At 41.2% G+C, this 27,608-nt stretch overlaps 1 protein-coding gene across 20 annotated transcripts in view; it reads left to right on the plus strand.

Moving 5' to 3' along the window:
• FGGY (FGGY carbohydrate kinase domain containing) overlaps positions 1–27,608 on the plus strand; it is a 444,024-nt gene that overhangs the window by 119,760 nt on the left and 296,656 nt on the right. The window contains exon 1 of one of the 20 annotated variants that reach the window (XM_017961941.3): positions 4,443–4,861. The exons of the other annotated variants lie outside the window; for them this stretch is intronic. Coding sequence (XP_017817430.1) covers positions 4,833–4,861 — 29 coding nt within the window. The 5' untranslated portion in view covers positions 4,443–4,832. Of the gene's footprint in view, positions 1–4,442; positions 4,862–27,608 lie in introns of those variants that run through there. 20 annotated transcript variants of the gene reach the window in all.

The following is a 27,608-nucleotide window of genomic DNA, read 5'->3' on the forward strand; positions in this document are numbered from 1 at the left end:
TTTGTCTCTGCTCAGAACACCTGGTATGATCTCTGGGAAACTATTTGGCAAAGGAGTGTGGCAGCTGAAGCACAGAAGCCTCTCCTAGGTGGTTTGCCCATATCTGATTTTTTTTCCTTTGGCACCTTGTAACAGACCTGAGAATGTTGAAATTTTGTGCCAATGTGGACACCATTCAGTATGTCAGATTTCTCTGATACCGTGAAGATCAAAATGTTGGATGCAGAGGAAAAGTCCCAGCAGTAGATTCCAGGCCCTCACTGCCACTTACCTGGTAAATTACAACAGCCTCCATACTGGTCTTCCTACACGCAGCCTGTCCTCTGCTTTCCAGCCCACTTTTCTCAGGGGGATCCTCTTTCAAATACAGGTCTGATTATGATCCTTCAATATTAAACCCCTTCAGTGACTCCGCAGTTCTTTAGGGAAAAAAGCTGAGTCCCTAAGCATAGCACTGAATACTCTTCCTGGTCTGTCCCTGTTTCTCTATATGCATCTCCCACTCCACCCAGCTTCAGGCAGGTCACACAATCATGGCTCACCAAAGATGCCTTGGAAGCCGGGTACTTTCATCTCTCTCTGTTTCTCCAGCTGGAGTTTCCTTCCTTCTTTGACCTGCCTGGCAAACTCCTATGCATTCTTTAAAGCCTACCCCTGGCCAGGCGCGGTGGCTCACGCCTGTAATGCCAGCACTTTGGGAGGCTGAGGCGGGCGGATCATGAGGTCAGGAGATCGAGACCATCCTGGCTAACACGGTGAAACCCCGTCTCTACTAAAAATACAAAAAATTATCCTGGCATGGTGGTGGGTGCCTGTAGTCCCAGCGACTTGGGAGACTGAGGCAGGAGAATGGCGTGAACCTGGGAGGTGGAGCTTGCAGTGAGCTGAGATCGCGCCACTGCGCTCCAGCCTGGGCAACAGTGCGAGACTCCATCTCAAAAAAAAAAAAAAAGATAAATAAATAAATAAATAAATAAATAAATAAATAAATCCTACACCTTCATGAAGCCTTTCAGCAGTTTCTTCCTTTGCACAACTCTACCACCTTGTCTCACGTATTCACAGACATCTGCCTGCCTCCCTCTCTAGGCTATGGTGCCCTCCAAGGGGAGGCAACATGTTGTTTTCAAATCATTCACAGTACTTACTACATAGGACACTCACTGTCAGTGTGCAGTAACTGAAGGACTTAAATGAATACGCAAATAAAGATGATTACCATGATAGGCCAAGATCTGAAAAGATGCTAATAATCAGTGTATGAAGATACGTGAGGAACTTGTGTGTCTTCAGTACCATTCTAAATGCCATAGCAAATACAGGTGCCGCCAGAGCGCTTGCACATGGCAGCTTCACAGCCCATTTGAGAAGTAGAATTAATACATATAAAGAATAAGACCAGGCACGATGGCTCACACCTGTAATCCCAGCACTTTGGGAGGCCGAGGCAGGCGAATCACGAGGTCAAGAGGTTGAAACTGTCCTGCTCAACGTGGTGAAACCCCGTCTCTACTAAAAATACAAAAATTATCTGGACGTGGTGGCACATACCTGTAATCCCAGCTACTCGGGAAGCTGAGGCAGGAAAATCTCTTGAACCTGGGAGGCAGAGGTTGCAGTGAGCTGAGATTGGGCCATTGCACTCTAGTGTGGCGACAGCATGAGACTCCATCTCTTAAAAAAAAAAAAAAAAGAGAAAACCAAGAAAATATGCAACTGAGTTCCAGCTTGTTTCGTGCTGGTAATGCTTTATTTTTTCATGTGTTGATTATTGGTCTCCCCCTTGCACTGTGAGCTCCCTGAGGACAGGGACTTTGTCTTGACGATTATGTTTTCACACCTAGCATACAGTAAGTGTTCAAGATATGTTTGTTCAATGAATAAATGGATGGTAGGCACCATTCAGTGCTGTTTAGAGTCAAATGAAGGCATGATTTGTGTAGGTTGAAGTGGTCAAGAAGGGCTTCACACATAAGCCAGTTGTGAAGGATGTAGGCATTGAAGAAGCAGTAAAAGTGGTTGTGAGCTTTACTCTTCAGAGAGTCACAATTTCAGAAAGGCTCTTGCTCTATTGGAAAGAACATGGGTTTCAGACCAAAGACATCTAGAATCAAATTTGGACTCTTTCCCTTATCTGCTATGTGATCTTGAGATCTCTGAGTTTCAGTTTCCTTGCCCATAAAATGAGATCAATATTACTTCCCTTAGAATACGCTTGTGAGCAATAAAAGCGATATCATATATAAAGCATGTAGCATACATTAGGCTCTCAATAAATGGTAAGTAAAAGCTGATATATAGGTATAGTGTGTCTGAAATACCTGGGAAACATGGATTATTTGGATGACATAGCAAAATTTGATTAAATTTGTGTGATTATTACATTGGCACAGAACAATTAGAATAGATTCCAGTATTTTCGTGGCCTTAAATGTGTTTTGGGGATATCTATCACATTTCTGTACTTTTTTAACCTTGGAAAATTGGAAGTGGATATTTGCCCCCAAATTGTCTGATATATAGATCTTGCCTTTACCATTATACTTGTGAAAGGAAGGCTTTTCTGGCAGGGGGAGCATAATGAGTAGGAGAGGGAAAGGGAAATGAGCTTTCTGTTTTGGTAGAAAAATTAGAGCTACTCTTTCAGTGACAAACCACATTGCCTGGCTTTCCTTCTGCAGGCACTGCCTCATGCCTGTGTTCCTGTAGATATTGGAGTTAGAGCTCTCATTCGTGGTCATGATTCTCGCCTCTGTCTAATTCTTCTACTTCATTACGCACCATCTCTCCTTTTCCCACTGTTTTCCAGCCACCTCTGCCTCTTTTGGTTTCCTTGAACATGTCATGTTCTTTTCTGACTTAGGTTCTTTGAATTTAATGTTCCCTTTGACTGACATTCTTTTCCTCTGGCTCTTTTCATTTTTCAGAAAATCAGCTGATTCCTTATCCTGTGGTGGTACTGGAGCCAAATAATGGATTTGGTTTTTCAGTGTTTATTCCACATAATTCCAAGGAATGTGATTTTTAAGAGTGTTTACAGTTCATAATTTTTAAAATTTTCGAAATTGAATAAGTTTCAAATATGAAAATTTAGGAATGTGATACCAAACTTTTCTCTGGGCACCCCTGGAGTACTGCATTTTAAATCAATTCCCTCTGTCTTGGATTACCCTTAGAGCTCGTATCTCCTGCATGGAGGAGGGTGAAGGACGTTTATCACGTCTACCTCCCACCCCATTCTACCTGAGCTTCCAGCACCACCACCTCTGGGCAGTTCTGCTTTTAGTCAGCAGCTCCCAGTTCCCATAATTTTGACTTCTCTCCTTTCTAGTCCAGAAGAAATGGCTCTTCTGGGGTTGAATTCCTCCCTTTCCCCAGCAGAAATGTGTTGGGGCAGAGGAATTGCGGAGCTCCATGGCATAGAGCGTCCTGGAAGCCTTGTCATTAGAGTATCCAGGTGGGAAGGGGAGTCAGGGGAGGGGAAGGAGGAAGGAATTGAGTTGGGAAGAGTCAGGGAGGATAATTGAAGTTGCCGACTGATGTCTGGAATAACAATATTTCACCCTCAAAAATACCAGCAATTCAGGACTGAAAAATAAATTTCACAATATGTTTTAATTTCAAAAAGTGATAGTGTGTTTGTCATTCTTATCCAGCCTGGTCTCACCTCAGAAGTTCCCCCATTGGAGAGGCCATCCCTGAATTTCTTTTTTTTTTTTTTTTTTTTTTGAGACGGAGTCTGGCTCTGTTGCCCAGGCTGGAGTGCAGTGGCCGGATCTCAGCTCACTGCAAGCCCCGCCTCCCGGGTTCACGCCATTCTCCTGCCTCAGCCTCCCGAGTAGCTGGGAGTACAGGCGCCTGCCACCTCGCCCGGCTAATTTTTTTTTAATTTTAGTAGAGACGGGGTTTCACCGTGTTAGCCAGGATGGTCTCGATCTCCTGACCTCGTGATCCGCCCGTCTCGGCCTCCCAAAGTGCTGGGATTACAGGCTTGAGCCACCGCGCCCGGCCCATCCCTGAATTTCTAACTCACAGGCCTCCCCTACTTTAATATGTTTATGTCCTCCTGGCACTTGTTTACTTTTTTACTTGTTTACTTTTGCTTTTGTTTACTTGTTTACTTTTGCTCCAAAAGTCAGGGACCTGCCTGCTTGCTCCCCAGTGCCTAAAACTGTGTCTAGAACCTTAGTTGGTTGCAGTAAATATTTGTTGAATGGATGGATGAGATGGTTGTGGCAATCTAAGTTGCTTTGGATGAGATTAACATTGAAAAAAAAAAAAAAAACCAAAAAAAAACAAACTATAGTTGCCTGCATTTCTGTCAGCCAGTCCAGGCAATGCTTATACAGCTTTGGTTATTATGATCATGATTATTATTTTGTTTTGGAACCTTTTTCAGAGGCCAAGCATGTTGGGGACTTGAGGGACATAAAAATCTTTCAACTGATTGTGCCACCTGCAAACAGGATAAGCCTGACTTTCTACCTCACCCACCTCTTCCTATCACAGTTAAGAATCAACAAACACACAAAAAAGGTTTTCAATTCTGCCTTTGGAAAGAGGGCACATTTAATATTCTGAGTCAGGCAAGGAAAGACTCTAGCCACAAAGACAGCTGGGAACTCAGGTCCATAGCGGGCACCCAGGACGGAGGTGAAGATAAGGCGCCTCCCTGTCTGGTGACAGCAGCTGGGGCCCTTGCTGCCTCCCTCCCCACAAAAATCCAGTTGGAACCAGTGCATGCTGGGAATCTGCCTGCCTGACAGAAACAGATGGCCTCGGGCGGCGACTGATCTCTTGGTGACACTAACTGCATAGCTACTGCTTTACTCATGACCGAACGAGACACGAGATGGCCGAGGTAAGAGTTGGTTACCTTGCCATCCCCTCCTCAGCTGAAATGACTCAGATTGCTGTAGCTTAAATTTCAGTCCAGGCTCTCTGGACTGGGGGAACTTCTTTTTGCTCATGCTCCTGAGAACCAGAGTTGGCCAGAACATCTATAGTCTCTGTCTTCAATCAAAACATTTGAGCGATGCTTTTTTCCCCCCCTTCTTCTGTACCTGTCACAGAAGGGGGCTTGTCTAAATTAAATGGCACATAATCTGCTGAGTGCAGCAACCCTTCTGTGCGGCCTCGAGGAAGAAGATGAGGCAATCAGAGTACCTTCCATCATTTCCTGGAAAATGTGTCGGTAGCTTGGAGAGGCAGAGTCAGAGATGGAAGTAACACTGCATGAGGAGTTAGGTGGTCTATGTTCAGGGGCCAGGGTTGTCACTTACTAGATAGGGGACCTTTAGCCAGTCACTTAACTCCAGTGACCTTCTGCTTCCTCATCTCTTATGTAGAATGGTGGTACTGGATTGAGGACAGCAGATAGATTAGCTCTCCGTCTTACTGATTGGAAGTTGCTGTCCAGATTACAGTATGGAGGATGGCTGGGAAGCCAATCTCAGCTAAGTGAGAAAGAGCAGTCAACTATTGATGTTTGCCAAGTGCATGACAGTGGCACATCTGCCTGCTATTATGAGACTTGATGGTCATTTCTGCCTCTGTGATTTTATGACTCCAGGTGTCCTGCAAGTGATTCTAGAGGGATCATGAAACATTTTCTAGTCTTAATAATTACTCAGGGATCGATTAACAATGGTGAGGAACATACAACCAGACTTTTGTTGAGAGTTTACCATGTTTATATTATATCACTTAACCCCCATCCTTATGGATAGGGAAACTCAGGCTCATAGTGTTTAAATGACTTGCCCAAGGTGACTCAGCTAATAGGTGATGGAGCTGGAATTCATACCGGGGTCTGTCTGCCTCCAGAACCCAAGCGCTGAACTGCCACCCTATGCTACTACCCAGTTGGAAAATATCTCGGTACAATAATTAGATGCCAGGGTGTATGGCTTTGCCTATAAGTACACAGAAATCAGAAAGGTGATTGAGAGATTCATTAACACCTACTTGCCCAGTTCTTTTGAGCATATCTTATTTGAGAAAGGTGCACATGACCTTGGGGTGGTTTGTCTAACTCTCTAAGTCTCGGTTATCTTATTTGAGAAATGGGGTCATCGCTTTTAAAAGTTTAAATGAAATAATCCAAATAACGCATCCTATAGTGCCTGAGATGTCAGTAGCACTCAGTACACGTTCATATTATGTTGCCCCAAGGTCATGTGGCTGGGAATTGAGCTGAGGACTGCCCACCTCCGAAGTCTATGATGGCACCTTTTGGTTTTGGTACAAGTGAGTCCTGAGTGGACTATATGGCAGCATCAGAGGTGCTTTTGAATGCGAAAGGTGGCATGAGGATCCCTCTCACTTATGTCTGTTCTGTTGTCCATAACTTGGTGAAAATCCTGGCCCTTACCCACTAGAGTGAAAAAGGAGGAAACCTTACCATTCTTTCTGTGCACCTTTCTCTGGCTGGGACTTTCTCTGGTCTAGGCTTGCTCAGCAAATACGACAAGTAGCAGGCCACTCATTGTGACCACGCCCATGTGGCAGATAGCTTTCTTCACTTTCATGCAAACTGAAGTACAAGACAATCACATGTATGGCTGCACTGAATGTAAAAGATTAAAGAGAAGTGATATGCCAATAGATGACTGGGAGCTGATGTTCAGCAAAGTAAATCTCTTGGTGGCCCTAGTAAAGTTAATTTCAATCATTCTGGTTTTTTTTTTTCTCCTATCTTAGAAACGTAGAGGTTAAAAAATAATAAATATACATGAGGAGATTTAAAGTGCATGTGGAAACAGATCTTCAGAGGACAAGTGGGATATTTCTTTATAGAAAGAGTTTTCCCTCTTGATTTTTTTCCTTGGGTAAGTTTCTTTGAAATCAACTCAATTCATTTGGTGCTATTGCTTTTCTTTTGTGAAAACTATTCTGGGGATTTGATCAAAACCGACATGAAAATACAACCCTCAAATGGCAAATATCAGGGAATCTGGAAGTTGCATTTTCTAGGCTGAAGTAATTTACTGGCTAAGTTTGCTGTCTCCCCACTCCCCCAACACACATACAACTCTTCAGTCTCATTCCCCTCCAGGCTCCTTGTCTCTCAGTTTATTTCCAGCATATATGCATATGCATCCTTGCATACACAGGTGTGCACATATGCATGTATACGCACACACAGACACACGACTCACACGTGACACACATATTTTACTCTGTGCTAGTAAATAGGCCAGTATTGGCTAGGCTGGGCCTCAGGACTGTCTGGTTTAAATCTAAGCTGCCTGGGAGATCTGGAGTAATAAGTGAGTGACAACAGGTGCAGATTTCGTTACACCCTTCTGAACTCAGCCCATAGTTCTTTCTTTGATTCTTTTCACCCAACACCCTTGCTTCAATTGTGTCCAGTAAATTTTATAGCTACATGATCCTGTTTCAGAGCTGAAGGGAGATTTTTCCCTCCACTTGGCTAAATGGTGCCTAAGTCAAAACACCACTTCCTGCCCCCTCCTCACACTTTAAGAAGTAATAAGGAATAAACCCCAGGCCATAAGCTGTTGCTGGGTCCTGTATCTTCAGTTTTGCATGTGAAGAGCTAATTTTCTGGTCCCATTTTAGAAGAGCCAAGAATTAACTTGCAGAGAATTAGCCATAATTGGGGAGAAAATAATTACTTGGCTTTTTCTGCCCTGTGATAACTGGAGCCACTGGCAAATCTTTCACAGCGGTGTCAACGCCTACTTCTATTTAAAACAAAGTATTACACCAGGGACCTTGAAAGCTACATCTGAACGTTGTCTGTAGTACATTTTGGTCCAAACCACCCTGAATGTTGGACTTGGATTCATTTCATGTCTGTTTTTGGTGCAAAATCCCAGTGCAGGGAGACATTTCATATTACAGTGGAAGACATGAATGGCTTTTGCAGGTGTCATGTATGCTCATGGGCCCTGCATGCATACTTAAGGTTGGGTCCAATCAGGAATTTTTTTAGGAGCAGTCTGTGGTCTAAGCTGAGAATTGTTTCTCATAAGGGCCCATTTTCTTCTAGCATTTTTCTATTTTGAGACTTTGCCCAGCTGTCTCTATTCTCTAGAATGTAGACTTAATAGAAAATCTCTTGATTCACAATAAACATGGAAAGGAGATGGTACACTTTTTCCATTTGCCAGTGGAGGTTTACCTGAATACAGTTGGTCATATATCTCAGTGCCCTCCGAGTACAACAAAATGCCATGCCTTCCCATGATTTCAGACACCACTCTTCAGTAATGACTTATGTGAATATCAGCCCTGCATCTCACCTGAGCTCCAGCCTTAAGGGCAAGCTTTTTATTGGGTAGTCCTACCTGCTGGCCCATTGACACCCCAGGTTCAACTCATTTTCCCTAAATACATTTCCTTTTCTTTCTGTGTTTTCTATCATGGTAAAGGTGCTGTGATCCAGTAACTCAAACAAGAAACCTTAATGGCATACCTTCCATATCCATTACTGTTACCTAAGTGGGGGACAGTCTGTGATACTGTGTCAGATATCACTGGGATCCATTGTCCTCATAACTGGGCTCCCTGGCTCCAGTCGTCTTTGCCTTTCCTCCAACTTCTCCCCCATGTCACCTACCTCCTCCTACCTCCTCCTCTCCTCTCCACCCCCACCAAAACAATACTTCATACAACCCTAGTGTTATCTTTAAATGTAAATCTGATATTATTTAACTATTTGAACTCTTTAGTAGCATCCCACTGCTGGCAAGAAAAAAGTCCTAGTATAAGGAATATAAGGTCCAGTGTGATCCAGGTGCTCCCTAACTCTCCAGTCTCACCTCCGGTCACATTACCATGGATCAATCCCCATGGATCCCTTTATTCTCTTTCAACTCTGTATTTTTGCATATGTGACTTTCTTCTGCTCATAATGCAGAAGATTCTTTCTTAATTGGCCTGTACCTTTAACTCCTACACTTCTGTATTATTAGACTGTAGCACTAGATGTGGCTTAAATAAGTTAGATTATTTGTTTATCTGATAGTCCAGACATAGATGCTTTCCATGAGATCATTCAGGAACCCAGGTAGCTTCTGCATTGTACTGTGCTTAACATGATGCCCCTTTCTGCATGATCCAAAGTGGCTTTCAACCACAGCTTCCTTCAAGGCAGCAAGATGGAGATTAGATGAAGAAGGGACATACCTTCTTCCCTTTCGTGCTGTGACTAATAAGAAATATATTTCTGGTTTCTGTTCCAGGTTCATGACAGAGAGCTCCTAAAAGTTGTAATTTCCAGAGTGATCGGGGTTCTAGGAGCATCTTTTGTTGTACTATTTAGACTTTGACTCTGGTTCCTAACAGAGCTCCTAAATCCCTTGGGGTTTCCCAAGTGATAGAGCATCTTTTGCTTTAACGAGGCGACTCTCGGGCTCCTGAACTTCAGAATGGGAGCTTTAGAATGGGACTTGGTCACCAGAAAGACCATGTGATGATTAGCAGCTCAGAATTTTCAGCCCCACTCCCCACACCCACCCAGTCCACCAGGAGGAGAGAGGGGCTGGAGATTGAGTTAATAAGCGAGCATGCCTACGTGATGTATCATCCCTAAGAATCCCTGAAAGATGGGGTTCAGAGAGCTCCCAGGTTGATGGACGAGTTGAGGTGCCTGGAGAGGGCATGAAAACTCCACACCCCTTCCCACTTACCTTGCCCTATGTACCTCTTCGTCTGGCTGTTCATTTATATTTGCATTCTTTATAATAAGCCAATAAATTTAAGTAGAGTTTTTCCCTGAGTTTTGTGAGCCATTATAGCAAATTACCAAACCTGAAAAAAGGGGGTTATGGGAACCTCCAGTATGTAGCTGATTAATCAGAAGTATGGAAGGCCTAGACTTTTGATTGGCATTTAAAGTGGGAGCAGTCTTGGACCAAAGCCTTAACCTCTGGGATCTGCCCTTACTCCAGGTAGTTAGTTTAGAATTGAATCGTGGGACACCCAGTTGGTTTCTGAAGAGTTAGAGTATCGGTTAGTGTGGGAAAATTCCTCACACATGTGGTGTACAAATTGTTGTGGGTATGCAGAAAAAAGTTCTTTCCCTTTGGTGGCAGTTTCCAGAGTTTGTAAATATCTCTGCTTCCCAATCTTTTGTGCCTCCTGTCTGTCTGGTGCTCCACATCTATAGTAATGGCAGCAGCAGCAGCAATTCTGGTAGTAGTCATGGTGGTGCTTCTCTCGTAGAGGCTGTAATAGTAGTAGGAAGAATAGGTGTAGGAGTAGTATCAGTATCATAATTTCCCATTCCTACTTTCAGAAGAGATTGAAAGGCTAAGTGACATGCCTGCGGTCACATAGTTAATAAGTAAATGACAAAGCTATTGTTCTGACTGAGAGCTCTCTCACTTCAGAGCTCACCACTAGACTGTGGGTAGCTTTCAATCCAATCACACTGAATGACGATTATTTCCTTACATGATTACCTGTCTCACAAGATTCTGAACTTCTTGAGGAAAAGGACATATTCAACTGACCTTTGTATCTGTAGAGCCTAGCTCCAAGGCTGGGCGTATCCATCAGTTTTAGACATTGAAATCAGGGTTTCTTAACCTTGGCACCATTGACATTTTGGGCCAGATAATTCTTTGTTGTAGGGCTGTCCCATTGTGCACGACAGGATGGGTGGCACCATCCCTGACTTCTACCCACTAGTTGCCAGTAGCACATCTCTCCACCCCCAGCCAGATAAACCAAAAATATCCCCACATTGCCAGTTATCTGCTGGGAGACAAAATGTCCCTGATTAAGAACCACTGATTTAAATTAAATGAAGGCCAAGGAGCCTCGAGTAGTGTTCATATCCCAAAAGGGCATTTTCAGAATTGTTGAGGCTGCTGGATCTCTCAAGGATGATGATGTATTTTCCAGGCCTCATGTGTCTGAAGCACAGGTTGCCTGTGGTGGTGGCTGCAGTGATCTCAGTATGCCAGGCCTTCACGGGGAATACCAGAGAGGGTCCCTCTGGAGCAGCTCTCACTGGGTCATGGAGACTGTCTGTCTGGCATTGTACCACCTGGCAAAATCTCTTTGCCTTAACCAAAAATATGTTTTTGTAAATTTCCTGGCAAAGCAGGGGTTGCATTCTGTTTCCTGATTTCTCTCTTTTATTTCCAGATGTGTCACTGGTGGCACATAGACACAATGAGAACTCCATTGGAAACTCAAGTTTCTCATTCCTCACCAGGCCAGTTGTCATGATTTTCCCACCATCTAAGCCAGTGTAGGTTACGTTACCCACGCGCTGGTCAGTGCTTGGATGTCAGTTTTACTTTCTAAATTCTAGATCTGTAGCATGCTTTAGGGAGGAAACTTTATGGGTTATTATACAAATGGAGTTAACCCTTCCCTGCTTGCAGTGTTTTTGTTAGTGACAGAAACGTGAATTCACGATCTGCCATTTATTATTTGTTTCTTTTTGGATAACGTGCTTAGCTTCTTTGATCCTTGATTTGTTTACCTTCAAAACAGAGTAACCTACTTTTCCTGTCTACCTCCATGGGGTTATTATTAAAACACAATAAGATAATCTGTTCAAAAGGCTTAAACTCCCTATTATGATTTACTATCAGTACACCTTTTGTACCCAAGAAAACTCTACAGTATCATTGTTCATGGGCACCAAATTATAAGTTCAGTTAAGGCAGACTTTGTGTCTTTTTCTGCCAGTTTCTACGACCTAGAAGGTATTCAGTAAATATATGGTGAATGACAGTATGAAAAAAATTGGGAAGTCAGATTCTGTGGTTCATTGTACCGGTGAGGACTGGAGGGAGGCGAGTGAATGGTTTGTGTGGCTTTGTGTCATTTGTATTTGTGACAGACATTCCAAGCATTAGCATTTTTAAGCGTTCACCTGATGTTTATTTGGGGTCACAAGTGAGTGCCTGCAGAGTCAGGACACACTTAACAGTCTGGCAGATATGCGACAAGACAGGGTGGGGAGGGACCCAAGGGAACTAGAGAGGGCATACCCAGCTATCTTAATCCTTTTGAGCTGCTCTTAAAGAATGCCATAGACTGGGTGGCTTAGAAACAACGGAAATTATTTCTCACTGTTCTGGGGCTAGGAAGTCCAAGATCCAGGCACGAATTTATTCTGTGTCTGGTGAGGGCTCACTTCCTGGTTCATAGGTGACCATCTCCTCTGTGTCCTCAAAAGGTGGGAGGAGTAAATGAGCTTTCTGGGATCCATTTTACAAGGGCCCTACTTCTTCATGACCTAATCACCTCCCAAAGGCCCCACCTCCAAATACCATCACCTTGAGGATTAGGTTTCAACATAGGAATTTTGAGGAGTGATACACACATTGTCTATATTGCCAACGTAAAGACATTCACAGTTATACATTTTGAAGTCTTTGCATCAGCCAAACAAAATATATCTTTGGGCCAATTTAAGTCTTCAGGCAAAAATGTACGACTCCTAGACAGAGTACCTAGTATAAACACTGGGACAGATGTGGGGCAGATAAAGATGAGGTGCTCAGGATCCAGCAGCAGCAATGGACAGGAAATGAATAGTGAGTCAATGAGAATATCCAAGATACATGGAGAGCTTAGCCCAGCACTGTCTAGTATCCTTTACAAATGACGACTTGTATTTAATCCTCACAACAGCCCAATGTGAGTTAGTGGATGTTATGAGGACACTAAGGCACAAAGAGGTTGAGGTTTTGCCAGAGGCTTTGAAGCCAGTAGCTGGGGAATAATAAAATGCAACGTGTATGTCCAATGACAAAAGGAAGCACAGAAGCCCCCTCTTAGATCTCACTACTTCTACTCCTGCCCCTCCAGCCCCTCCATTTGAAGATCCCTGAGGGATCTGAAAATGCAACTTTGATCGTGGCACAGACCAGTCCTGATGTTTGTGCAGTGACATCCCCGTGCCATGGAGGCCCTGCACCTTCTGGACGCACCTCTCTTGCCAGCCTTGCCCGCCCCTCATGCTCTAGGCTCAGCTTCACTTGCCCAGATGGGCAAGCGCTTTGCCTCTTTGCAGCTACTCTCCCCTTTGCCCGTGTCTCCTTGTTATGCAGGGCCTTTCCTATTCCTCAGGCCTCAGCTCAATGTCACCTCCTCAGAGTGGGCCTTTGCTGCCCACCCTGCCCAAAGATGGCCCACTTTCTTCTTTACCACTTGCTTATTTCCTCCTTCACATGTGTGCAGGGGTGTGTGTGTGTGTGTATGTGTGTGTGTGCGTATTGTCTGATGCCCCAACTTGACTGTAAGCTCCAGGAGTGCAAAGATTTTTGTCACGTTCGCTGCTGCATCCTATTGCCTAAGACAGTGGCCAACACGAGACACACGAGAAAGCAATGTGTGTGCACTGAGTGAGTGAGGACATGGGAGGAGCTGACTTCATGGGGAAGATTTAGTCAGAGAGACTGTGGCTGACTGGTGTCACATTGGTGAGAAGTGGCATAGTTGGGATTTGAACTGATCATGACAGCATCTTGGTTGAATCCCATCATTGACTCCCTACCACCCTCAGTTTGGACTCCTTGGTGTTTACCATGGACGATGAATCTTGATGTCTGACCCCTGTAGCACTTCTAGCCTCAAATCCCACAATTGTCTGCACATCCTCCCTTGCCTCTTTCTATCTTCATTAACTTCACCGTCCCTCAGTCACTCTACATTCTGTCTGTCCCTGCTCTTCCTTATGTTCTCTTCCCACGGTGACTACCCTCTCTCTGCCCTTCTGTTTCATGGGGCTGTCTCTTCATTGTCCTTGAAATTTCAACTTCAGTCCTCCTCCCCCCGCAAACTTTTTCCAAGCCCGGGGACTAGACTAGAACCCCCTCAAGTGCCCCTCATTGTATTTATCACGGTTGTCACTCTATAGTTATTTTTGTGATTTACTGTCTAATTTCTGGCTTTTCTGCCCATGGCCCCTAGAACAGCAGCATGTTCATCTCATTCTTCTTCTGCCCTGGGCTTGTTAGGTAGGAGGTGCTACATAAACGTTTGTCAAGGAAATGAATAAATTGTTGGATGAATGAATGAGAGTAAGTGAATGAAGAGTTCCTGAATTTGCTTTTATGCCACCTCCCTTCTCTGGGAAGTTTCACACAGGATAGGATTTCCCTGGCATAGAGCAACACTTCTCTTTGTAGATCTCAGCCGGTGCCTGGAGACTGGGTAAAGTTGAATGACAGGGGTGCAGAAAGCCTTGTGTTGTCTTGTCGCAACACAGGAAGGGAAAGTACTTTGGCTTTTACTGTTATAAATAGGACTAAAATTAGCTCTTTGGGGATGATCTTTGTTTACCACTGCCTAAGGCCACTGTCCTTGGACAAAGGTCAGGAGGTGGGTGTTTACAAGTTCTGTCCAAACTCTCCCATGACACTACGCCACAGGCCTTCATTTCCCTGACCCATTGTTAATTAGAGCCGAGGAGGAACTTCAGATGCTGAGTTTGTCTTTGAAGAAGGATCCAGACCCTAGGATGCCATCCTGGAGACTTTGCTCTTCCTTATCCTTCATACGTGGTCCTCTACCTTCCTGACAGTTTCACTTCTTCCTCATGGTTATTGGGATATAGAACGGGTGGCACATTTTTATTGTTTCCTGAGGATCCCTGTGCTTTAATTTCTATTATGTATGAAGATGCCTGCCATGACCACCAGATTAGGTGTTCTGCTAGATTGGTGTTTGGGAGCCAGTTGTAGACAGAGTCAACCAGAATATAAAAAGTGTGGGTTCAGAGATAAACCCACTCCTGCCCTATAACGACAGTAACAAAACTGGCCCAGTGGTAGAGCTCTCATCACAGGCCAGGCACTGCGCTAAGCACACAGTGTGCACCACTTTAGACTGGCCCATTCTCTGGAAAGTTTCAAACATACACAACAGCAAAGAGTATAATGAAATTCTGTGTACCCATTATAGGTAGGGGCTGAAAATGTATTTGCCTTGATACTGCTTTCAAAACAATGGGTCTAGTGACTGCTTTGGGGGGAAGAGTTAGGGAAATGCTTAACTCATGTTAACACATATTATAAATTATCAGAATGCATCTTGCTCTGGAGATTATATCTGGTTATATATATGCACATGTCAGTGATTGCTGTAGTCCACTGGTAAGGGGATGTATATTTAACTTAAAATGATCTGTTTGGAGTTTTTACATAAATGTCACTAAATACATGAATATTTCAGATCCCTTCTCCGTCTAGAATAGTATTAGGCTCAAGGGAACTAACTGTTTTGAGGGAATCTGAGGCAATTTATAGGCTGGCAGGAAAATCAAGTAGTGATGTAAAATCCACCCTTCCCACATGGCCTCTGACTAGTCCGGGAGAGATACTGGAGTTTTAGAAGAGGCCATTTAATGAGAGATTATCCATAAAATTTGATGCAAAGATTTCAGGAGAAGTCTTTTTAGTACTTGGGTGTGTGTGTGTGTGTGTGTGTGTGTGTGTTTAAATGTGGCAGGCTAAAGTGAAGAAATGTGACTGCTACTGATAGTAGCTATTGTTTATTGAGGCTGTGTGTGGGTCAGTTGCTGTGCCAGGAGGTCCTTTGACTATAGTCTATTCCTCAACAAGGCTTTTAGTTCAGTGTTATTACCCCCATTGTAGATGTGAGAAAATGGAGAGTTTCAGAGAGTTGCCCAAGACTATTCACATAACAAGTGGCAGAGCTGGAATTTCAATCCAAGTTAGCCTGTTTGCAAAGCGTTTGCCCTTTCCATCAGACTACACAACATCTTAAAACATTCTGGCTGCTTACTTGGGAGGTAAGTATCAGCTGGGAACTTACTCACTTCCTTCTTTGTTTCAATATATAACCCAGAATGCTTTACGAATTCTGCAGAATTAGCCAGTGCTCATGTTTAGGCATATCATAGATTTTTAAAAAATAGCTAATGTTGGTGTTCCTTTCCTTCTGCTTTGGAAACAATTTTCAGAGTCCAATACTTATTGTGACAACTTTCCTAAACACTCAAAGTGCCAAGTTCATCTTGTTAGCTGTTCTTCCACCAGGCAATCAAAGCTCATATTAGTTCCCTGTGGATTCATTATAGTCCCTGGGAAACCAAAAGTTTTGCCTGTGGTTGGCACATATCAGTTAACTGCCTAAATTGTAACTTCTGAGTATTAGGAATTCTCTTAAAAACTAATACCACAATTTAGTATGATGTATTTCAATTGAGGGGGAAAATATTTGAAAATGAATTTATCTTGACTCCGGGATAATATCTTTTGCCTCACATTTAGAAATTTACATACTGGGTCACTTGCATGACCCCAAACAACTTTCAAGTTTTCTTATTTCCTCAGTACACCTGGCTTTGTTCTGGATGAGGCCAGCCCCTGTTCCAACGCATGATTTAAATATCCATGGTTCTGCACCTTTGTCTATAATGTTTATAATGTTTACCATCTTACGAACTTTTTATATCTACTTCATAATCTACTCTCCCCTTCTATTTTTCCTTGCACTTGACAGACCAACTGGATGTTGTCTCTTAATTCTTTGCCACTTCATGGCAGTTTGTAATTCTTTAATGTTACTTATTATATTTCAGCTACAGTGCAGTAATGGATGGGCTCATTTACTCTCCTCCAGAGTACTGAATGGGACTGTGCCTTATCTCTGTGTGCCCGACGCCTTGCATAGAATTTGCACCTCATAGCCACTCAATAGATTTTAATTAATTGAAATTTAAAAGGGAACCTGTGTGTTTTTATTTAAACAAGACCATAAATTAGGCACAACTGTTTTCATAAATTTGAAATTCCCAGAAACATTATTCTTTAATACTGTACTTTTGTTGAGATTGAAGAGATTGGCTTTATAGTAAATGAAATGAACCACAGAATCGTTGAACCACAGTAACAACAATACTAACAAAAACACCAGAAATCATCTGTGTAATCCATTCACCCCTTGTAAAGCCAGACAGTTCCCCAGCCACCTTAAAATGATGGAACTCTCCTTTCCTTAAAGATCCTTTTAAAGAAGACTGTCATCTTCTCCCATTCCATGTCATCATGTCTTCTAGCCCTACAAGTTAGGCAACTTTTCCTCAGATAATCGAAACCCTCCCTTACTGAAATTTATGCTCATTGCTTTCATAGAAATGAAAAGCAGCTGCTTTTAACTGAAAATATTTCTCCTCCTAAAGATGGTTATTCCATTATTCCGTATCCTTCTCTTCCATAGGCATAATTCTCCCTTCCATCTGACATTCCTTTTTGTTCTATATTTCCAAACCATTGAATACTACTCTCTCAACTTACGGTCTTTTGCCTAAAAAAACTTGGACTGGGTATGATTAGTAAGTGATCGTTGATTTTAGATGTACTGAGAAATATGTCTCACACCATTAAAACTAGTCGATCCAGCCAGGCTGGTGGGTAACTGGAATACTGTGACCCCACGTGATATGCGGCAGTGTCTTTTAAAGCCTGCCATCAACCATTCCCATCTCAGTTTCTCCAGTTGCTTAATTTATGAGACATAATTTATTTGTTATAAACTGTTTTGCAAGGTTCAAAAAAAAAAAAGGGAAATGATACACAAGAGAATTAGATTGAATTTAGGCCATGTTTTTAATTTTTTTTCCCTCATATCTGGTTTTTAAATAAGCCCTAAGAGTTCTCTCAATTAGAAAAACACATGGTAATTCTAAAGGAGATAAAAAAGGAGCATGTACACTCCAAGTGCACTTTTATCTTTTCATATTTGAGAAACCCCACAAAGCTCCTTCTTACGAATTAAAAAGGATAGCAGGCAGGCAGCTTCCTTTCGTCATTTAGTTTAGCAGGCGTATTGATTTACATTTGAGTAGGGGCCTCTGATCTCTTTTGTTTATGGGTGGTTTTGTTTGTTTTAAATATGAACTCATTTAAAAACTAAATTTATGGACTGAGTCACAAAGGTAGAGCTCCAGTTCAACACTCATAGTAGACTTTCTATGCAAAAATAAAATAGATATTTATGTATGTGGTAGTAGGTCAAAGAAGACATCAGTGATAACTATTGATTCAGTAAATATTAAACATCTACAACGTGTCCTTCTTACTAGGAAGACTAAAATGCAGGATGTACCATTCCTGCATCTAGTGTGCAGTGTAGCATGGGAGAGAGAAATAATTTAGCAGGTGATCATAATGTAATAAATGCTATGATAGGAAGCAATTAAGGCACAGTGGAGGGGCAAATAACACACCTTTGGATGAATTCCCAGAGGAATTGACACCAGAAGGTGATTAGGATTTACCAAGGTTAAGAAAGGTGAAGATGGTTCAGGAGTGCATGACCAAGTACAGAAGTGAATGGAAGCGTGACCCATTCCAGACACTGTGAGTTTGTTTCAGCCAGAGAACAGGCAAACAAGGGAAAACTTCAGTATTCTATCCTAGATCCCTAGGGATGCACACTTCAAGGACGTTTTGCGTTTTTCTCTGGTATTTGTTTATTGAAGTTCCCAGAACCTCCATAGAGCTAATATCTGTAGCCTTTGTGCTCCCATAAAGCTTTATATATGTACCCACATTTAAAACTTTCTTACAATACTTTTTGTATTTCCTCCATATGTCTATTTTCCCATCTACCCTCCCAGCTAATGAAGGGAGAAGACTCAGTACTCACCTCTGTCTTTCTGTGGTGCCATGCTGAGTGCTGGCAGAAATGTGTTTGGGAATCAGTGAATCTCTCTGTGAATGGCTAGAGCATTCTAAGTGGTTTTGCTTCTAACTGTGCAGGAGGGCACAGTTTGGGCCCAGTATTGGTTTGCAAATTCAAGATATGAACCAAGAATTTGATTCTTAACTCAATTTTATGTTGACTTGAGCAAGCTGAACTGGATTGCTTATGTCATATTTCACTTAGTTTAGTTCAGATAATGGCTATCAAATTAGCTGACAACCCATCTCAGTTCCCTGTAGTGTTCTTAGTGTCTTAAAGTGGGTTTTCATTTGAACATTTCTTTTTTAGTATTTTCTTTCTCAGAAGTAGCTAAGAGATGATGATGTTGTTGATGCTGAGGAAAACAATGGGAACAAGAACAGCTGCTTTTTATTGGGCATGTGCTATGTGAATTAACCCAGCACTTAACCTTTTAATGAATTTATGAGTTAATTACTACTATTACCCTTCTTAACAGATGAAGAAAATGAAGAGCAAGGAGGATATCTTACTCTCTAGTGAATGATGGCTTCACCATGTCTGATCCAAACTGTACTCTGTAATGCCTTCTTCATAGCAGCACTAAAATCTAAAAGTCTGGAAGAGTCTTTAGGAGATCAGTTATTCCATTTCACATCTGGAGGCAGGATTATGCTTGAACTGAATGCCTTGGTCCACTGCCTGAAATGTATCCTCCACAACCTTTGTCCACCTGGTGAACTCCTGCTCATATTTCAGTACTCACAATTCAAACTGCTGCTCCTAAGTGAAGCTTCCTTAATATTCCCAGGTAGAGTTGCCCTCTTCCTCTGTTGTTTCTCTTAAATATCTTGTATTTCACTCATAAAATTCACCAATCACACACAGGGTATGTTTCTAGAGGTAGTTTGTATAGTTGTTAAAGGCATGGACTCTGCAGCTAATTGTTTAGTTCCAACTCTAGCTCTACCCGTATTAGCTAAATAATATGGTGCTCTCTTCTGCTGACAGACTGTTAATCCCTTGAGACCAGATAATATATACAAGAATTTCTTAAATGGCTAAGTCACAAAATTGTCATGTTTTTGACCTTAATAGCAAGTCTGAATGTATCCTCCTTCTGAAGAGCTGATGTATTGTTTCTGCCAGTTTCTGGATCTGATCCCTGAAAGATGTTGAAAACCTAATTTTAAGGCCATTTTCCTGTTTGTTTTTGTTTTCCATTTCTGTTTCCTTTCCCTCTTTTCCTACCCTTCCTTTCTTAGAGACAGGACGTCTTGAAAGCTACGAAATCTTCAGGTATATACTTCTACTTCACCAACTTCCTTTTAGTGTTTTTACCTCTTTGTCTTGTGTGGAAAATCTTAATCTGACTCTTTCTGCTTTCTGTCAAAGGGATACTGTTCATGTTAAAATTCTCAGCTCTGAGAGGTATGTGAGTAGGCCATTCCTTGGGTGATGGGACAGTTGACATCATATCTGAGAAGAGCATCACCTTCACTTATGTGTCAAGATCAGCAGTGGCATTAGCTCCTCAAAGGAACAGGAACCCTGTTGTGAACTGTGCATGTGAGGGATCTTAAGTTGCACACTCCTTATGAGAATCTAATGCTTGATAATCTGAGGTGGCACAGTTTCATCCTGAAACCATCCTCCTGACCCCCTACCCATGGAAAAATTGTCATCCACAAAACTGTCTCCTGGTGCCCAAAAGGCTGGGAACCGCTGGTATAGAACAGAATTTATTTCTCCTGCCTAGCTGTAATTGTGTATCCTTTAACAGATCTCTCCCTATCTTTTTACATGTCCTTTGATACCATAAGCTCTATGGACGCCCTATAATATTTCTTCATTATACTTATCCTTCATAGTGATTATTAGAGTGAGCTCTTCATGGATTTTTCTCTCTTACCAGACTCTAAGTTCCATGAGGGAAGAGATAATATCTATGCTTGGTACATAGTAGGAGCTTAATAAATATTTTTGGAAAGAGAGAGATAAAGAGGGAGGAGGGAAATAAATGGCTCTTTTGCTTTTTTCCTTCATGCCAGAGCAACACTCAGCTTCTGAGGTATGCACAGCAAGGCTCTTGCTGAGACGGTGTGGCCCCTTGCTGCCTCACTTCCAGCCCTGGGCACATGCAGTTCTTTCCACCTGGCCCAGTCCTCCTCCTCCCTGCTCTGCACTTGCCTCTGCTTCTAATTCTGCGTCTTCCTCTTTTTCTGGTCTCCTGCAGCCTAATCATCCTCCTGACACATTCTTTCTTTAACCATCTGAATGCTTTCAGTATGGTTCCTGTGAGCTCTGAATATTCTGGAAGCCATTGGTTTTTTTGTTTGTTTGTTTGCTTTGATAATTTTGGATATTTTACTCTTGCTCATTATGGAATGACTTTACAGCTGAACTCTCAAAACCAGACCTCATTTTCCCAACTTGAGAGAACATCTCATTGCTGTCCCTGTGTCCTTGCCTATGGCACGCATCTCCCGAACACCCTTTTTTACCAAAACATCCTCACAGCAAACCTAAGGCACTAACTCTTTGCTTCCTACAGCTCTGTGTTTCTTGAGCTCTTCCATCTGTTTTATTTTCATATTTTTCCTTTATTAAGAAAAGGAGATAACAGACAAGATAAACACGAGAAATTAAATACCTCAAAATTACTGTACTTTTTCACTTGGAGTAACTGGCCTTTGCAATGTTCTGTAAATATCTTTCCCTGAGCGGGCCTGAATAAGTAGTTAACAAGCATGGATTTTTAATTGATCAGGGCAGGTTTTGAACTTCTGTCCTCCTCTTTCCTAATGATATAACCTCCAATGACTTAACCTTCTGAGCCTCAGTATTCTCTTCTGTGAAATGGAAATACTAATAATAGTATCCTCACAAGTTTGTTGTGATATTCGGTAACTCACATAAAATTCCTTTACATAATGCCTGGCGTATAATAGGGACTAAATAAGCTGTCACTTGTTTTCTCTCCTTCCCTCCTTTTTCTCATATTGCCTGTAATTATTACCTTCCTTATTTTTTAGGGGACAGATTCAAATCTGTGAATCCAGAGGCTTCATTGCAATCTTGGAATATTTTGGTGGCAACTTTAAGATCTTTTGTTTTCTGACTCTTAGATCTCTTTCTTTTGGTGGCATGGGAAAATTCCCTCAACTCGATTATTTATTCAGTTCTTTCATGCTCCCCATATTGTCATGGCCACGTTTGAATCATGTTATCGGCAAGTCTGACCGAAAAGGCAATTTAATATTGCCCTGTGTTGCATCATTGTATATATTATTTCGGCCTGTCACAGGCCTGTCAGCAAGTCTTGATGAAGTACAGAGCCAATAGTAACAGGTCTGAAATCTGACAGCTCTTTAACAGAAGCTGCTCCGATTGGTGCAATGGTATTTCTTCAGAAATTAAGGCCTTCTTGGTCTCTTTGTTGATACAATTAGCAATCCAATCCAAGTCATTTTGTCTCCCCACAAGCTGTATCTTCAGGGCTGATAATTCAGTCTGTTGCATGGCTTGGAAAAACAGAGCCATCAGAGGCCTGTGATGTACCAAAGGCTGCAGCTAGGAATATCTTGGTAATTTATCCTCACTCTCAGCTCTAATTATTCTGTTCTTCACTAGCTGGTTCGATTGAGACTCTCCAGGTTCAGCCTTCCCTAAGCAGAGAACAAAAGGTTTCCCTTGAAAGTGGGGGCCTGGCAATGTCAGTACAGTGAGCCGTGTATAAATAATGCAGCAGCGCCGGCTTCATTTTTATAAAATCTTGGTGGAGAAATGCATGAGAATGATCAGGCCCCTGAAACTCAGCAGGCATGTGCTTTTGATGTGCGCCTTGCTCTGAGTAAAAGCAGGAGAGTTAAAAGTTCTTCTTGTTTGTGCTGAGGCTACTTCATGGTCTCTGGCTGGGATTTTGGTGACCCTTTTGCTTTGTTTCTGATAGAGTCTGGAGGCTCCTACCTGCCTAGGAAAACTCTGATATGTATATAGAGGGAAATATCTTCAGTAACTATTTTCTGATTGAAAATAAAGATGATGAAAATACAGATGCTGATTATAGTAGCTTTACTTATATTAGCTTCACTTATATTCCCTCATTTTAATCCTCCTAAGGTTAGAGTGATCTGGCTGGGCTATTTTCACTATACCCTCTGCTCTCCCAATTAGCCTTATATCTTTTCTTTTTTCTGGTCAGATTCCCCAAAAATAAATATTCAGGGTGTGAACCTAGCAGCCAAAGCTCTGGGAACTGAGTCGGGGAAAGGAGCTTGAGGGCTGGCCTGCAAAAAAGCAGATACTGAATCAGTTTGTTTTTGTCAAGATACTCTACCCTTACCTGGGCCTTTTACCGCATCTCTCTGAGGGTGGATGATATGGTTTGGCTGTGTCCCTACCCAAATCTCATCTTGATTTGTAGCTCCGGTAGTTCCCATGTGTTATGGGAGGGACCCAGTGGGAAATAATTGAATCATGGGGGCAGTTTCTCCTTCTACTGTTCTTGTGGTAGCGAATAAGTCTCACGAGATTGGATGGTTTTATAACGGGGAAACCCTTTTCACTTGGTTCTCCTTCTCTCTTGTCTGCTGCCATATAAGACGTGCCTTTTACCTTCTACCATGATTGTGAGGCCTCCCCAGCCATATGGAACTATGAGTTTATTAAACCTCTTTTTCTTTATAAATTACCCAGTCTCAGGTATGTCTTTATCAGCAGTGTGAAAATGGACTAATACATTGGACCTTAGTACTCTTCTTCCATAGCGTGGGAGAAGTAGTACCCTGGTTGCTCATAGTGAGGTCACTTGGGATCTAATTACTTCCTAAACATACTTTTTGTACCATCTTGCTGTTTTTAGCCTCACTTTTATCCTCACTTTCAGGGGTGGTGAGCGCCACCACCTCCTGAACTTTTTGGGTCTCTGGAGAGTAATCATTTTGCTTGTGGGTTTTTCCTGCTGCTATTTAGGTTTTACCTTTCTCAAGTCTACCAAGAGAGTTACTACTACCATGATTTTTGGCTTTTAGATTTTTTATGCTGTCCTCTTCTATCCTGTTCTCATTGTGGGTTTTTGCCTCTTTGAAACATTCTTGTACAGCCATTTTGTTGGAATTTTTTAAAGGGTGCAGAGGTTAACATGTGTAGTCAAGCTGGCATCTTTAATCAGAAGCCTGTTTTTGTTTTTATACTTTTTGAAATAGGAAAGAAGGTCTGCTAGAGATCTGGCATGCATTTGTGTCTTGGGCAGTAGGTGATGGGAGGAATGTGAGGTAGGCACAGCCAGGAGAGCCTTGTCCGAAGGCTCTCCTGGTTCCATTGAGATGAATGGTCTATGCAAGGAATCCAGTGTTTTGCTTGCTACTGCCTCTGGGCACTCCAGGAGTCTAACTTTTGTCTCTTCTCCAACCTGCATACAGAGCAGTATCTAAAGATCTAGGCTTTATAATAGAAGCAATTAAAAAGTGATTAGGAACCTGAAAGCTTCCTTCTATAACTGCGATCTGAAGGTTTTTATTCATTCACTTAATTAACATGCATTGAGCTCTCAAAATTTGCCGGAGTAGCATTGTGCTTACTCATCCACATAACTGGATGAAAAAGGCAGATATGGACCCTGCTTTGGGAGGTTGTGACCTGACCTTATATACTGAAATTTCCAGAAGGCCAGATAGAGCATCAAGAAATGAAACAAATAAAATAAAATAAAATAGTAACATTATTTTGTGATAATGAGATAGATCCTTCAGTGCCTCCTGGTCTTCCCGACTCATACACACTCATGCCTAAAATAGTCCACAGTTCTGTACTCCTTTAGTGGGCCAGATCCTTTCATCACCATGGGCTGCTGAGACCACTGGAATTTCAGGCAAACCTATAAAGCAAGGGCAGTTTTAGGTGACCACATTCTGTCATGAATCCTTGATTTCATATACAGTTCTTGCATTACATGTTTGCTAGTGGTAGGCCAAAACAAAAGAAGAAAAGTTCTAATTTTAGCCGAGTTCAAGTTACCTTTCTAAAAATTATGATTTCTTCTTTATGAATCTTTTTGGTGAATTGACCCTTTTCTCAGTATGTAATATACTTGTTTATTCCTGGTAAAATTTCTTGTTCTGAAGTCTACTTTGATATTAATATAGCCACCTCAGCTTATTAATTATTAGTATCTGCATGCCTTATTTATTTATTTATTTATTTATTTATTGAGACTGAGTCTTGCTCTGTCATCCAGGCTGGAGTGCAATGGCACAATCTCGGCTCACTGCAACCTCCGCCTCCCGGGTTCAAGCAATTCTCCTGCCTCAGCCTCCTGACTAGCTGGGATTACAAGCACACACCACCACGCCTGACTAATTTTTTTTTGTATTTTTAATAGAGACGGGTTTTCACCCTGTTGGTCAGGCTGGTCTCGAACCTCTGACCTTGTAATCCACCCACCTCAGCCTCCCAAAGTGCTGGGATTACAGGCGTGAGCCACCGCGCCCAGCCTGCATGCCATATTTTTGCATCTTTTTACTCTTTATCTTGCATTTTTTTGTTGAAAATGAGTGTTTTTTGTTTGTTTGTTTTGTTTTGTTTTGTTTTTATCCAGGCACTGTGGCTCACCTCACACCTATAATCCCAGCTATTCACAAAACTGAGGCAGGATGATTGCTTGAGTCCAGTAGAGACCAACCTCAGCAACATAGCAAAACTCCCATCTCTAAAAAATAAAAAAGAAAAAGTAATCTGGGAATGGTGGTGTGTGCTTATAGTCTCAACTACTCAGGAGGCTGAGGTGGGGGGATTCCTTAAGCTCCAGAGTTAAAGGCTGCAGTGAGCTCTGATCATGCTGCTGCACTCTAGCCTGTGCAACAGAGTGCTCTTCTCTAAAAAATAAAATAAGTTTCTTTTAAACTCCGTATAGTTGGATTTTATTTGTATTCAGCTTTATGATCTTTGCCTTCACATTGGAGATTTTAGGTCATTTACATTTATTGGTTGGGTTTTAATCTATTTTCTTTTTCTGTGTTCCATATATTCTATATAATTATTCCCTTTTCCTGTCTTCTCCAGGTTACTTAAATATTTTTTACTATTCCATTTTATCTCCAAAAAGTTTTACGTCTTTTTTGCCAGTTTGTAGTATGCATCTTTCACTTATCACAGTTGATCTTAAAATAATTTTAATGCCTCATTGTATATAATACACTTTCATATCTTCCTGTGATTTGTGCTATTATTTTCATATGATTTGTTCATGCATTGGATTGTATAAAGATTTAAAGTCAATTATTTTTTAAAGAAATTTAAAATGGAAAATTTATGTCACTTATATTTACTCACATTTTAGCAGTTCTGATACTCTTCATGCCTTTGTATGGGTTCACATTTCCATTTGGTATCTTTAACCCATGTAGTTTCGCTTGAATTATAAAATATTCTCCTTCTCCATCCTCCTATGTGAATATACAGAATTGAGTTTGTTGATTGCATTGATACCCTTTAATTTCCCAGTAGTAATATTAATAGCTATTATTACTCTTATAGTTTACATGTCGCTTCACATTCTGAAAGTACAATAACATCTTTAAATAGAATTGTCTTTTTTCAAATGCTTTTTAAATTTTAGAAGCTCTTGTTTCATATATTTCATACTACATTGTTTGGTTCATAAAATATTATGAATGGTAGTTTTCTTGGACTGAGCATTTTGTCATTATGAAATATTCTTCTTTTCCTTGTTTAATATTTTTAATCTTGATTCTATTTTGATACTTATATTGTCATTTAAATTTTTTTTTGTTTTTATGTTATGTTTTTGTAGAACATTTTTGAAAGAAAACTGTATCACATTTTTAAAAATCTGAATTATAAACAAGGTATAGCTTAATTTTAACGACAGTATGATTAATCTTATCTTTTAACTGGTTGTGCAATTCAGCCCATTCACATTTGATGAAATACTGAGATAATTGACCTTATTTCTTCCATCTTATTTTGTTTTCTATTTATATTACATCACTCCTCATTCCCTTTCCTTTTTGTTTTGTGTGGTTTATTGGTTTCACTGGCTTGATAATTTTTTTTCTTTATTCCTTTTTATTCCTTGTTACTTTGACAGTTCTACTAAGTTTTTTGTTTCTACTAGTGGTTACATTCTCATTCCTTACAACCAACAATAAACTTACGTTCTGCCTAAACATGTATATGCATTTCAAGGAACGTTTTCTGTGTACCCCTTCTCTAGACTCTTGCTTAATATTTGCTTACTTAATGTTTATTTTCAGTTCCAGACTGTTACTAAGTTTTTTTCGTTTTTTTTTTCGTTTCTTTTTTTTTTTTTTTGTAGAATAACAGGCCTATTGTGTTTTAAGAAAACTCAATATTACAGTTTCCTGCTTACATTATTATTATCCACTTAGATTTAAATATGTATATGCCTATATTTTTATGCATATATGTATATGTTTAAGCATATTATGCACACACATGCATATATATACATACATGCACGAAAGCGACACATACAGAGAGTGAGAGAGGATCTCAGTGTCTGCTGGTTCTTCTAGTCTTTGATTTCCACCATATTGAGAAAGGTGCTCCAAATCAATTGTTATTTGGTTATACTCTTTCTCAAGTATTATCCTCAGAGAGTGCTTATAGGAAGTTTACTTTTTGAATCCTTGTGTATTGAAAATGTTTTTTTTTTTTCCCTGACAGCTGAACAATATTTTGTCTGGGTATAGGATTCTTTAATCAGTTTCTCTTAATAGTTTATACATTATTCCAGTGTCCACATTCCAGAGTTGTAGATGAGAATTCCCTTAGCTAGGATGAATCCTTTGTAAGAAACCTATTCTTTCTGTCTGGAAGCTTGTATAATTTTCTGTTTACTCAAGTGTTTCCTGGATTTACTTCCTAGACTTAATGAGACTTTTAATCTGTGGGCTTGAATCTTACTTCAGTTCAGTATAATAAAATACCTAGCACTG

Source organism: Papio anubis, chromosome 1 (assembly GCF_008728515.1).
Source record: "Papio anubis isolate 15944 chromosome 1, Panubis1.0, whole genome shotgun sequence".
Taxonomy (NCBI): domain Eukaryota; kingdom Metazoa; phylum Chordata; class Mammalia; order Primates; family Cercopithecidae; genus Papio; species Papio anubis.